This window comes from Chrysochloris asiatica, unplaced genomic scaffold, assembly GCF_000296735.1.
Source record: "Chrysochloris asiatica unplaced genomic scaffold, ChrAsi1.0 scaffold00005, whole genome shotgun sequence".
NCBI classification, from domain to species: Eukaryota; Metazoa; Chordata; class Mammalia; order Afrosoricida; family Chrysochloridae; genus Chrysochloris; species Chrysochloris asiatica.
In genome coordinates this window covers 13,312,981-13,327,097 of record NW_006408523.1, presented here as the reverse complement: position 1 = coordinate 13,327,097, position 14,117 = coordinate 13,312,981, and the positions used below count along the sequence as shown (strand labels likewise).

Sequence of the window (14,117 nt, the reverse complement as noted above, 5' to 3'; positions counted from 1 at the left end):
CAGAGAAGAGGAGGAGTCCTAGAACGGGAAGGGCAGCAGCTTTTGCTGTTTACATCGTCTGGAGAACAGCTGGCCCAGAGGGTCTACACTCGACTACTAACTGAGAAGAAGGGGGCTCCAACCCCCCAGTGACGCCACGAACGAAAGGCCTGTGGGTGTGCTTCTGTAAAGATTTTGTAAGGTGCTATTGAGTCAGTTTGGACTCATAGCGACCCCGTGCAGGGTTTCCGAGGAGTGGCTGCTGAGTTTGACAGCCCAGAAAATGCCATGAGGTCCACATCTACCTTATAACACACAGTTGTGACCAGGACTCACAACTGATGAATGACAATAGCTTCGGCTTTCAGATTCACTTATAGCATCTCAGAGACAAGGTAAAATAAGTATTAATGTTAACAGATATGTTAACTTTACCAACAGGACCAAACCAATTTAAATGATAATTTATTTGGAGATTTATCATAGTGACAGCTAAGTGTGTAGACAGCAGCTAGAGAGAGAAAAGCCCTGGGCTGGTGGGCTGGCCAGACAAGCAGCAGCCCTGAGATGCCCAAGAACTCGGAAGCCCCTCCCCGCCACTCACACACCCACCTCGTTGAAATGGACATCCTGCATGCCGACATCTTCCATCATAGAAGCCTCCTCATCGATGTTTGGGGTAATCACTCTGAAGGCTACACAGCCTTGTCTAAACATGCCTAGGAGTTGAGAGAGCAGCAGAGAGTCGGTGTTATTAACCTAACGTGGGCCACCCCCAAGGGTTCTTCCTGCCCCGTGGGCTTCAGTGTCCAAGGAAATGACCAATTCTGAAATCTATTAGATCTCAGGTCAACATTTACGTGGGGTGTGGCCGAGGATACTGTGTGCTTTTCTTCATCTCTAACCAGCCCCTCTCCCATATTTAACCTCCTTCTCCCTCAATTTGTGTTTTATTTAACCCACCTTTATTAAAACTTATATGTAGTCATCACACTAACAGTAAAATAATAATGAACTATAATTTGATTTGGTAAGATGATCGATGACCAGATACCCAGAAAAGAAAGATGCCAAAGCCAACCAGAGAGAATACGACCCAACAACAACTTTGCTTCCTTCAAGTTTATCTCACCCACTCTGACTGCCAGCTAACCCTGTAACTCGAGAACATTTCCCTTCTCTTTGTGAAGCTGTCTATAATACAAAGATGTGGGCAACTCAGACACTGGTTACCTAAAATGAGGGGGCGATAAAGGCACGAAGTAACTGGCTTACAAGGTTTCAAGAAGTTTAGTTTAGTTTAAGAGTATGGGGGGGAAGATAGAGTCCCCCCTGAATCGTTTTCATCTTGTCTAGATGGGTCTGGTGAAAAAAGATGGGGATAAAATTATTATTCACTAGTGAGTAATTATTATCATGACTAATTGTGACAGTCACAATTGTAAAGGTAGAAGTTTTGTAACAGAAACGGGTGAGTAGTTAATCTTACGGTCCAGAAACAGAGGACCCTAGGACCATCACGAGAGAGAAGAGCACAAGCGGAATGTGGGACCCTAACCAGAGAATCAGCGACACCAGAGATGGAGGCAGAGATGAGGACGTGCAGAAAGGGAGCAGCTGAGGACTCTTGATTCATGGAAAGAGAGGGACTGAGAGCTGGCAGCCAGGAGGCAGACTTGCAGAATGTGGCTTTTGGTGGTTTAAATTATTATATATGCCTCAGTGTTAAAAAAAAAACAAAAAACAACCCCACAAAAACTGAAATGAATAGAGAGAAATACTGTTAAGTGATGGTACATGGAGGGGATTATAATCCTTATAATGAAACAAAGTATATGATTTGTTGACTGTAAAACTGATGATCTGCTCTGTAAAATTTCACTCAATTCACAATAAAAACTTTAAAAAAAAAAAAGATGTAACTCAAAAGCAGCACCCAGGAAGTGGGGATCTGCTATACTTGGTTCCCATAGCAGCCCAAGTCCTTGAATGGTGTAACTGGGCAGTGTGCTTGGCTGTCAACCTAGAGGCTGGAGGTTCCGGTCCATGCAGAATTTCCTTGTGAGAAAAGCCTGGTGTCCTACTTCTGAAAAATCCATCCCTGAGAACTGTGTGAGGCACACACACTTCTCCTCCTACACAACTCAGAGTCTACTCAGCAGCAAGATTGGAAGGTAAGAAGAGATCTATTCCTTCACCCAACCAAAGAGTACGAATAGTATGTCAGGGGTCTAGGCACCCTGATTGCCTACAGAGATTCTCTAAGGGAAAAGGAAAAGCAGAGAGGGATGGTGTAAGGTTGGAGCTAGGACAAATGCTTTGTGTCACATCCTTTACATAGCAATGGTCCACGTGAGGTATTGGCTCATTCTGTGGCCACTAGGAAATGGAGTTTTAAGTAAGTTGGACAATACCAGCTGTGCAATAAATCATCAAACGAAGGAGGACTAGAAATGTCTTGCTACTCAATCTTGAGATGGTTGCTTATAACAAAACAGGAGTCCTGGTGTGGCGCTGTGGGATAATGCGCCAGACTGTAAAGCCGTTTGAACTGAGAGGTCAGTCGGCAGTTCAAGCTCACCAGCTACTCTTTGGGAACCCCAAAAAGGGTCACTATGGGTTGGAATCGACTCGACGGCACTGAACAACAACAACAAAACTGTTTTAGAAAAGAAGAACACAGAGTATTTTGAAATCAAGCTTTGAAAAAGTAGATCCTTAAGTCCGAGATGTTTCTGCTGCATCTAGGTCAAGAGTGAGCCACTCTGTTCCACCTGTTTCAGGTGCAGGGCTTCAAACAGGTCAGCCTGGTTCAGCCATGGCTGATGAAGCAACACCAGAATGGACCCTAATTTTTAAACCGTGGGTGGGCTGGGATGCTAACTGGGATGGGAAACTCAGAGGTCAAAGCAAGGGCAACATACGAGCTGCATAACCCCCAAATGTCTTGGCTGAGTGGAAAACAACAGTGGCCGGCTCACAGATGGCAGCTGACAGCGTTGCTCTGAATGTGTGCAGCTCTCCAGGATTTAGGCAATGCTCTCATCTCACACACCAACCTCCTGACAGGGCTCGTTGCACCTCTGCCAGGGCTCCCAGTTCAGGGTTTCAACACATAAATTTTCCTGTTTCAATTACCAGTCCAGATCATTCACATTTAAAAAATTCAGCTCTGTTCTGGTTTTGCTTTGTTGACCATGACTGAACCAGTATGAAGCTTAGATGAGCCCTGCTTTCATTTTGTTATATGGAAACAGAACATTTCCCAAAGAAATGCATTAATCTAGGGGCTTGAAGATGTAGTAATTTACAAAAAACAAAATGGCGAAACCATGTAGGCTTTAGGCTTCCAAGCCCACAGCCATCGAGTGGATTCTAACTCAGAGTGAACCTTTTCAGGGGGCCCGAGGCTGTCAAATCTTTACAGGAGCAGCTAGCCTCATCCTTCTCCCAAGGTAGGGCAGTGGCTTTGAACTGCTGACCTTGTGGTTAGTAGTCCAGTGCTTATCCTACTGCACCACCCCAGGACTCCTTACAGCTCCTGTCATGGGAAATCAGCTATTTTCATAGCTCACATGAGCAGCCAACAAACTGGAGTCCCCAGGGAAAGGAGGGGGGCAGAAGAGTGCAGCCCATCCACGCAGAATTGGAACAAAGTCCCCGCACCATGGAGTGGCATGCGAAGAGAGCAGTGGCCGCCAGGGACTGGGCCCACCCTCAGGCTCACCTCCCTGGCTCCTCCTCTGGCAGGTGCTGTGGCTGTACCGGAAGAGGGGTGGCTCCCGGCGGAGAGCTAGGTCTGCTTCTAAACACGAGGACATGCATTACCCGACCAGCGGTCTCAACAGGACAAAGTACTGGTGTGAACTGAGCATGTCTTTTGGGTCTTGGACACCCTTTTAATTCCACTGTCTGTAGCAGCTGTGGCAGACCCAGACCTTTCTTGGTCTCGGCCCTTGTGACTTGATAACATCTCTCTCTTGAAATGTACTCACTAGACCTGCTGTTCTCAATATACCTGCCACAGGTGGAGGCTGTGAGGGTTTTGAAGTGGAAACGAGCAACTGATGTGTAATCAAAAGGAGCCTGTGAAAGAACCCACGGACAGCTAACCTGGGAACACCTTATAATGAACAAATGTTCAGCATTCATTCCTGGCCCCCCTTCACCTGCTAGGCCAGTTTCTCACACAATGACGGCAACTGGGTGGCATTCCAGAAAGGCCGACTGATAATCTTCCGTTACAAGTGTCTTTTGATGGGTAAAGAGCTCCAGTGGGACATATTTTGGGTAAAAATCACAGGTCTTTTCAGCTCTAGAGTGGCCCATGAGGGACACCCAGATGTGGAGCTCATGAATTAGCTTCTCCAGAATGGGCCCCTCAGTGAAAGGTTATATGACATGCCGTCTACATTTCTTTTTAATACTGTCTTAACTGCTGCCCACCACAGCAAGCAACACCATGCCGGGGAAGAAAACTATGACTACAGTTCACACACACACATAATCCCCCACCTCCAGATTGTCCTAAACGGCTCTCAGAGGCTCCCTGGGCCTTGCTTTTGCTGCATTGTACTTTATTTTGATATTTATTTCACTAAACACAGGACAGCATTTTCTTACCTTTCCGCGTGAGGTACTCTGCCACCAGGGCTGTTACATGGACATAGCACATTGCTGCCTATAATAGAAGACACACACATGCCTTAGAATAACACATCACAGCGTTACCAGCAGACAAAAAGCTCATGACTATATGGACTTCTATTAAAGTTCAAGGCACCAATTAGCAAAAAAGAGGAAGACCCCAAGGAGATCGGCTGATGGAATGGCAGCAATAATGGGTGCAATGTGAGGATGGCGCCGGACTGACCAGGGTTGCTGTGAGTCGGAACTAACTCAACGAAATCTATCAACAGCCAATCAGTGTCTCTAATTTGTGAATGGCTGATACCTCACCTTTAGAAGGTCAAGTCAAAAAAGGAAAACTGCTTTATGTCTGCGAAGAATCAAGTCTTACAACTAGTTGTTGGAAATCATAGCTGATAGGTTGAAAATGGAAATTCAAAAAGGTATATAAATTGCAAAAGTGCCAATTTAGAAATGCAAAGTACAGGAAAAAAACAGAATATATGTGGAGGTTTGAAAACGTTCACGAAAAGGGAGTTAACAGATAATAACATTTTCCCCTGAACTCTTGGAAGAAGCTGCTGCCTGTCACTGCATCTGAGAGGCTGACCATCTGTAATGTAACAAGGGGCGATAATTCATCCACAGTGAAATTTTAATGTAAGTTAGGAGTTGAGACAAATGGCAATAAAATTTCTAAGATTCACTTCCATTTAAATTTAATCCTAGTTAAATTACAGTTCTATTACATTTGAATGGAAGAGGCAAAAAACCTTAAAAATAGCAAAGATTTCTGCATTGTTTTTCTTAGAGTAAAAAAGAGAGTCCTTTGGACAAAAAAAGACATACTCATACCTAGATTCTGAGGGATTCAAATTTTCAGGGCTGATGTATATCCCCCTTCAACTTAAAGGAAGAGAGATGAAGTTGTAACTTTCCCCACAACACATAAGAGTTCTGAACCACAAGATCCTAATTCAATCTTAAATTAATCCTAAAATTCCAAATACTTTAAAAATAAAACGTTTTAAGATTTTTTTTTTTTTACCAAGTAACTTTGGTTTTGCAGCCATAGCTATTTGGTTCTGGTGTTTCAAGGGGTCCTGGTGTGGTGCAGTAGGGTAAGCACTGGATTGCTAACCACACGGTTGGCAGTTCAAACCCACCAACAGCTCCTCAGAAACCCTATACAGCGGGGGCGGGCTAAGGTCTGTGAAATCATTTGAGCTGCCCCTGCCAAGGAAACCGCAGTCCCAGCCATCGCACTGTCGTTTAGTGCTGTGGAGTTGGTTCCCACTCATAGCGACCCTGTACAGGGTTTCTGAAGAGCAGCTAGCTGGTGAGTTTGAACTGCCAACCTTGTGGTTAGCAGTCAATCAACATTGCTGTTGTTAAGTGCTGTTGAGTCAGTTCTGAGGGTTTCTGAGGAGCAGCTGGTGAACTTCAACAGCTGATCTTGATCTTGTGATTCAAACCGACCTTGCAGGCTAGAGCATTAACCTGCAGCACCTGAGTTAAATGATCGGCTAATTTTTAGGTTGATAATTTTGTATGGTTACAAATTGGGCTGCTAGCCTCAAGGTAGGCAGTTAAAAACTACCAGGTGTTCCGCGGGAGAAAGATGAGGCTTTCTGCTCCAGTAAAGATTTGGTTGCTGGTGGTTGGTTGGTTATGTACCGTGGAGTCAGTTCCGACTCATAGCGACCCTTTACAGGGTATCTGAGGCTGTAAATCTTTACAGGAGCAGAAAGCCTCATCTTTCTCCTGTAGAACAACTGGTAGTTTTGAAACTGCTGACCTTGAGGTTTGCAGCCCTATTCGTAACCACTATGCTACCAGAGCTCTTTCCGTAAAGATTTACAGCCTCGGAAACCCTTTGCAGGGTCACTATGAGTCAGAACCGACTCCACGGTACTTAACAACAACAATTTTGTATGGCCGGCGAATGATGTTATATAAATATCCAAATGACCCTTGGCAGAATAAAGATACCTCAACCCTGCTATACAGAATCCTGGTGTGGTACTGTCGGTTAACGCGCTGGACTGCAAAGTTAGTTTGAACTACAAGGTTGGTGGTTTGAGCTCATCAACCACTCCTTGGAAACCCTAAACAGGATCGCTATGAGTCAGAATTGACTTGACGACATTGAAACAGCAACAAGAAGATGTTGCAAAAAAACCCAAAAAATAGCTATTGTAGTGAACCTACTAGAAGGCTCTGGGGTTGTGGGCCTTGTCACTTGTGCCTGCTGCCCTCCCCTCCCCCATGGTGTCCTCGGCTGGGGTCTCATTGGTAGGGAGCCCACTCCAGGTGCATGTATAGGTAAATACATGTAAGCAGTGGCACATGACACCAGGACCTGTCAAGACTGCAGCACCTACCACTCTGGGCAATCCGTAGTGGCGGTGGCCACAGCTGACCTCTTGTTCGTCCCTTCCCACAGAGTGTATCAGGCGAGTATGCCCAACACAGACACTCAGATATTTGCATTATTGATCAGACACCAAAACCATAGATGGCTGAAGCAAAGAGAAACCCTGTAAGTTACCTGCTTTCATCCCTTCCTTCCTGGAGCAATTCAGTGAGGTTTTGTTTTGAGACCTGGCTACACAAGTCTGGTGGCACAGTGGTTAAGCTCTCGACTGCTACCTGATAGGTCAGCAGTTCAAACTCATCAACTGTTGCACACAGATTTACAGCCTTGGAAACCCCACTGGCCAGCTCTACTCTGTCCTATGGGTTTGGGTTTGGGGGGCCACATTAGGTTTATATTTTTAAAGGTCTTAAATTCTAAGAGTGATAGAAAAATTATTGCATTCAATATATAATTCCTTTTTACTGCAGTTACTGTACCATTTACTTAAACTTAAGGTCAAACAGAATTATAATGTTATGTATTTTTTTAAGCACATTGGGTTCCTTGGGTAATCATTTGATAACGATTAAATAAAATTTTCAGACTTAGAACATAATTTTAACCATTTAAGCAGTTATGGAAGTTTAAAAGTAGAAATATATTTGCTTTCATAACATTATTACTGAAATCTCTTAGAAACAAAGCCTGAACAGAGTTGTCATGAAAACATCAAACCAAAGCCAAGCTCACTGCCATTGGGTTGATTCTGCCCAGAGTGAGCCTGCATTTGGTTTCTGAGGCTGTAAATCTTTATGCAAGCAGACCACCTCATTGTTATCCCAAGGAGTGGCTGGTGGGTTTGAACTATCGACCTTGTGGCTAGGAGCCCAGTACTTATCCTACAGAGCTACTAGAGCTCCTCAGGAAACACAGAACCTGCTGTACAGCCTATTGTTTTCCTTAACCTCCCATTTTACAGATGAGGACATGGAGGCAGATAGAGCAAGGTTAAATAATGTGCCCTCTGTCAGAAAGTCAGGAAATACTGGCTGTGGGATTCAACTCTGTCTCCAGAAACTATACACTCAATGATGAAGCCACATTATCTTCCTCAGACAGCTACACTTCAGCTCAGCAAAAGAGCATCCATTCCATCCACAAACGGAGATGGAAGAGCTCTGGTAACGTAGTGGTTACAAGGTGGGCTGCTAGCCTCAAAGTCAGCAGTTTGAAACTACCAGCTGCTCTGCAGGAGAAAGATGAGGCTTTCTGTTCCTGTAAAGATTCATAGCCTCAGAAACCCTGCACAGGGTTCCTATGAGTTGGAACCAACTCCACGGCACATACCCACCAACCACGTTAGGAAGCAGAAAGTGTCCTATCATTAATAGCACGAAGAAGTCATTTTATCATTAAAATAACCAAATCTAAGAACTATTTTTGACCTAAAACCTCATTTAATTACCAGGCAACTAGATATGAAGTCCTGGTGTGGTGTTGTAGGGTAAGCTCTGAACTGCTAAACCACAAGGTTGGCGGTTCAAACCCACGAGTCATTCCTTGGAACCAACTCATGGCACTTAACAACAACCGATGAATATTTTTTAAGGGCTTGAAAACAATGTTGTTTTGTGTTCCCTTATAATCTACTTTAAGTTAATTAAATGCTTTGCTGCTTTTGTTAGCTGTTGGGGAGTTGGCCCCAATTCATGACGACCCCATACATGATGGAACAAAACACTGCCTGGTCCTGAGTCAGTCCCACGATTGGTGGCAGAGCAGACCACTGTGATCTATGAGGCTTTTATTGGCTGACTTTCAGAAGTCAGTTTCCAGTCCTTCCTTCCTCATCTGTCTAAGTTTGGCAGCTCCAGGGACAGCTCAGCATCATAAGCCTGCAGTGGCAAGTGGGCTGTGGCTGTGCAATGCAGAACATTGGCTGGAATCAAACCTGGGTCTCCCTCCCACTGACCCACCGGATGAAAATACTTAGGTAACTGTAAAGCAACCCTGAAGGGTCACACAGCTGAAAGCGGCCTTTTTAAATTCACAGGAGTGCTCTTCACACAACTGGGTCCACTGAATTCATGGGACATAACCTTCCTCAAAACCCTAGCTCTAGAGGCTGCCAGGCCTACCTCCGAGAGATCCCCGTTTTTGACGTGGATTCTGGCCATGCTGTCGAGCCACGTCTTCCTGAGCTCGGGGGTGCTTGCGTAGGACTTGGCCAAGCTGTACTGGAGATCCACCAGCATCTCCGGGTCATTCTCATGCTCCTTCATCTGCGCAGTGGCCATCAGGACTGTGCGGATCCTTTTGGTCAAATCCTTCACATCAGAAGAAAAGCTGGTATGCTACAATGGGGAAGAAGGAGACACGTCTTTCCTAGACATCCTGCCGGCACACGCACGTACTAGAATGTGTGCCAGAGTCCTGGGAGGGAAACACACCATAGGACAAGCACCTACCTTAATGAGTCTGTCACTGTTGGCACAGTTGTTGATGATGGACAAGGACTGCTGGAATCTGGTGCCCCCAATCCCAACCACGTCTGCTATCAGCTGGCTGACAGAAATGATGACCTTAGAGACACACGGAGGAACACATCAGTGAACGCTCAAGTGACTGGGAAGCCTCATGCTCAGTTAGGATACGCACGAGGACAGGGCAGAGGTGGGATGTTTTGAGAAGTGTAGCATACAAACTGAGTCAGTCATCCTTTTTTTTTTTTAACCTTTTAGGACTTAGTCCTAAATTTTTAAGTTTCTTAAGCTATCTTTACATATTTCCCTTGCACAAAGCAAAAATGCCCATCAGGAGAATGAAGAATAATGAGAATTGGTTGGGTCTGCATTTACGTAAAGGAGCTCTGGTAGTGTAATGGTTATGAATCGGGCTGTGAACCACAAGATCAGCAGTTCTAAACTACCAGCTATTCCGTAGGAGAAAGATGAAGCTTTCTGCTCCCGCAAAGATTTACCTTGGAAACCCTGTACAGGGCCACTATGAGTTGGACCCAACTCCATGGCACAGACCCACCACCACCACATTTACTTAATGTAGGAAATTCACTTGACTGCAAGGTTGGCGGTTCAAACTCACCAGCCACTCCTGGAAAACCCTATACAGGGTCACTATGAGTCAGAACCGACTCGATGGCACTTCACAACAACAGCAGTGAAAAGGAAGACCTTATTACTTATCTTGCCAAGTTTTTGGTTTGAATTTATATGCATTAAGTATTCAACAGATAAGAAATCCTTTGCATTTTTTATTTTAATATAAACATACCAAATATGCAACAGTAAAAAACCGTTGTCATTGAGCTAATTAACTGACACACTGACCCCATTGTCTTAGAGGAGACACATGTGTTCCACACCATGTGTTCCACAGGGTTTTCAATGACTTATTTTGTCAGAAGATCACCAGGGCTTTCTTCTGAGATGCCTCTGAGTGGACTCAAACATCTAACCTTCCAGTTAAGAGTTGAGCACATTAACTGTTTCACCACCACGGGACTCCAAATACACAATCGGATCTGTATCTTTCAGGTCTGAAGCACCATCTTTACTCTGTTGTTATGCTGAAACTGCCAATGCCATCCTATGCCCTCATTTTAATTCACTACATCCATGGATTGTCAATGAGTATTGTCAATTCAGTTTCCTCTTCTTCCTAACCTACCATCCCTAGACATCACCAGCTCTGCAGGATAATGTACTGGGCCAAAAGGTTGGTTTGAATCTCAAGGTCAGAGGTTCAAACCCATCAGCCGCTCCTCGGAAACTCTATACAGGGTTGCTATCAGTCCAAACCAACTCAATGGCACTTAACAACAACAAAAGCTAAGTCTTGGTCATGGTGCTGTAGAATAAGCACTGGACTGCTAACTGCCAGATTGGTGGGTTTGCAGTCCAGTGTTCTCAGTTTTCTACTACTCACTCTTTTATTACGTAATTCTTCCTGGGTTGCCAGCAATAACAGCGTGACACTGTGGGCTAACGCATCAGATTGCAAAGTCCTTTGAACGGCACGGTTGGTGGTTCAAGCTCACCAGCTGCTCCTTGGAAACTGTATACAGGGTCACCATGGGTTAGAATCAACTTGACAACAACAACAATTACCATCAAGAGTAACCATAGGGTCCTTCCAGCGAGCAGTCATTGTCCACACACCAATGTCTTCCAACTGACCCCGGACCCAACAACCTCTGGCAAGGACAGATGTCTGACTCACCATCTCCCCCGGAGATTTTAGTAGTGAGGGGTATACCTAGAGAATATCCCAGAGAACATGACTCCACAGAGCCAGACCTCTGTTTAGGGACAGAGGTGGATTAGAGCTGGGAATGTGCAGAAAGAAGTAAGGATCCCAGAAATCTAAGGGTATAAAGACCTGGTGGTTGTGTGACTTGGTCTTAACTCATAGTGACCAGGTGTAGGGTTTCTGAGGCTATAAAACTTTGTGGAAGCTGAAAGCCTCATCTTTCTCCCATGGAGAGACTGGTAGATTTGAACTGCTTACCTTCTGGCTAGCAGTCCAGCTCATAATCCACTATGCTACCAGGGCTCCTGAGTACCCCTAGTTCAAGACACCTCATGGTCCTGAATTTTAGTAACAAAAATCTCACATTGCTCCTTGTCTGTGCAGGCAATAAGAGCCATTTCTTCTGCACTCCAGTGTCCATTTTATTTCAGTCCACTAACAGCAGGACAAGGGTCAGAACATTGGAAGACGACAAACTCAACTACCATGATTTAGTATTTGAGTGGAAATTTACTAACAGAATTGCATCTTGGGCCCAGATCTGACAATGTTAAGGATAAAATACACCAAACCAGTAAATAATGACTTCACAATTTTCCATATTGGGGCCAGATTTTGTACTATTTATGTAGACTTCTAACTGTGCTAACCACATGGTTGGAAGTTCAAATCCTCCAGGTGTTCTTGGAATCCCTGTACAGGGTCGCTCTGAGTCGGAACCAACTTGATGTTACACAACCACCACCACATAATGCCATACATTAGTAAATGTGATTCTCAAAACCTGTCCTGTTGAAACAGAGCAGTTACATATAAGAAACTTGTATTAGAAAGCCATGGGGGACAAAGAACAAGAAACTGGCTTTTGTTTCTAAAAACAGTCTTGGAATTCCCAAGCAATTTGGGGATTTTTTGCCTTTTGATTTTTCTAAAACAAACAGCACGTTAGTTGTGAAGCCTCCCAACTCATCACCTGGAAAAAGTCTTGGCTTTGGAACACATCACGCTCTTCCTAGGGCAGACAGGTGGGAAAATCTACTTTTTACAGCAAGGAGCACGTCATGTGAGATAGGGGAGGAACTTTCGGGGCCCAACGCAATGACGTTGTTGTTGTTAAGTGCCGTCGAGTCGGTTCCGACCCTTAGCGACCCTGTACAGGGTTTCCGAGGAGTGACTGGTGAGCTTGAACCACCAACCTTGCAGTTTAAACGGCTTGGCAGTCTGGCGCATTAACCCACAGCGCCACCCCAGGACTCCGGCTATGACAGTGGGTGGAGGCAGAATTCTTCAGGCCACCCTATGAAAACTACCTAAACTAGCTAAATGGGCTGAAGGTGGGGCTGATCTTGTCACTCCGGACATAATCAGGAGGGACCAGTCCCTGGAGAATGACATCATACTTGGTGACATGGAGGGTCAGAGAAAAAGAGGAAGCCCCCCAGTGAGATGGACTGGCCCAGTGGCAGCAGCAGTGGGCTCAGGCATAGCAATGATTGTGAGGTTGGCCCAGGACCAGGCAGTGTTTCAGTCTATTATGCACAGGGTTGCTATGAGTTGGTACTGATTGAATGGCACTAATAACAACAAGGGCTGCTCTGAGTTACAAATTGGGGAATGCAGACATGATTTGTCACCTCTGCCTGGACAGTCTTTTCAAGTCACAGGTGGACGTGGCACAGAAATGGGTTCATGTTTAGTTGTACGTGCTGTCCATTTTTTAAGTACGAGAAGCTGCTTTCTGCATGTGAGCACTCTGGAAGTGTCGTGTATGTTCAGGCGCTGAGGGAAAGGAGGTGATTCATGGACAAATCACTGTTGGTCATTGGTGCCTTTTTTCTAACAGCCTTCTGGTTTCTCAGAAACCAGGAACAACCTGTGAGTGGATCACAAAAGCGAAACCCCACGTACCTGCAAATGTGTCCGCACAAAAGACTTCTTTCCAGTGTAGTCAAAGTTATTCCTCATGAGGAAGTAGAGCAGCTGTGAGGCATCGGCTCGGATGGAGCTCAGCTTGGAGTTGCAGCATTTGAGAATCTCGTAGCACAGGGCAGCACACATGTCTGCTCTCCCTTCATAAAACGTCGAGGGAAACTGCAGGAAACGCAGAAAGCAAATACACGTCAAACACGGGTCAGTGCTTGGGAACGTTCTCTTCATTGTCGGGTGGGAAAAGGTGGAAAACGTATGACAGGCAGGATGAAAGAACTTACCTTATAAATTAATGACCTTAAGGCAGTGAAAACATTCTTTAGAGCAGTTTCAGATTGGTGTTTTTGAAGAAAACACAGGTAAACATCAAAAACTTTTTTCATGAGAGGATTGTGCCCATAGTCCGCCAGGAGCTGGTTCTGAAAACACACAGGGACAGTTTAGTTAATGAGACATGCCAGACACTCCTAGTAGGTTCTATACAATTTTTAGGGAGCGTGGTGGCTCTGGACAGTAAGCACTGGACTGCAAACCACAAGGTCGGGGATTTGAGGCACCAGTCACTCCGTGGGAGAAAGATGAGGATTTCTGCTCCTGCAAGGGTTTACAACCTCGGAAACTTTACACGGGGTCGCTGTGAGCCACAATTGACTTGACAGCACTTCATTAACAACATCAAATTTTGAGTTTCATGCACTAAGACAACTTTTAATTTAAACAGACTGCCATAAATTGTGCGGGAAAACACTACATTTTCTTATGTAGTACAAATAAATCTATCAATAAATTTATACTTTGAAGAGTTAATCTCTATTTTTTTTTCATTATTTAGAGAATACTTTATTAGTTTCTGTAATCAAACCCATGTAGATAAGACCTTATATATTCAATACAGTGCGTTATCCCTGTACATATGGGGGGATACTTTTTCCAAAGTTGATACAGCACAGAT

General features: G+C 44.8%; 1 protein-coding gene across 4 annotated transcripts in view; it reads right to left on the bottom strand.

The window, feature by feature from the left end:
• DOCK9 (dedicator of cytokinesis 9) overlaps positions 1 to 14,117 on the bottom strand; it is a 372,149-nt gene that overhangs the window by 31,041 nt on the left and 326,991 nt on the right. For all 4 annotated transcript variants that reach the window (XM_006831980.1, XM_006831978.1, XM_006831981.1 and 1 more), the window contains exons 40-45: positions 13,447 to 13,584; positions 13,145 to 13,327; positions 9,436 to 9,549; positions 9,106 to 9,321; positions 4,603 to 4,660; positions 592 to 698 (exon numbers count right to left, since the gene is read on the bottom strand). In XM_006831980.1, the coding sequence (XP_006832043.1) occupies positions 592 to 698; positions 4,603 to 4,660; positions 9,106 to 9,321; positions 9,436 to 9,549; positions 13,145 to 13,327; positions 13,447 to 13,584 (816 nt within the window). The remainder of the gene's footprint in view (positions 1 to 591; positions 699 to 4,602; positions 4,661 to 9,105; positions 9,322 to 9,435; positions 9,550 to 13,144; positions 13,328 to 13,446; positions 13,585 to 14,117) is intronic.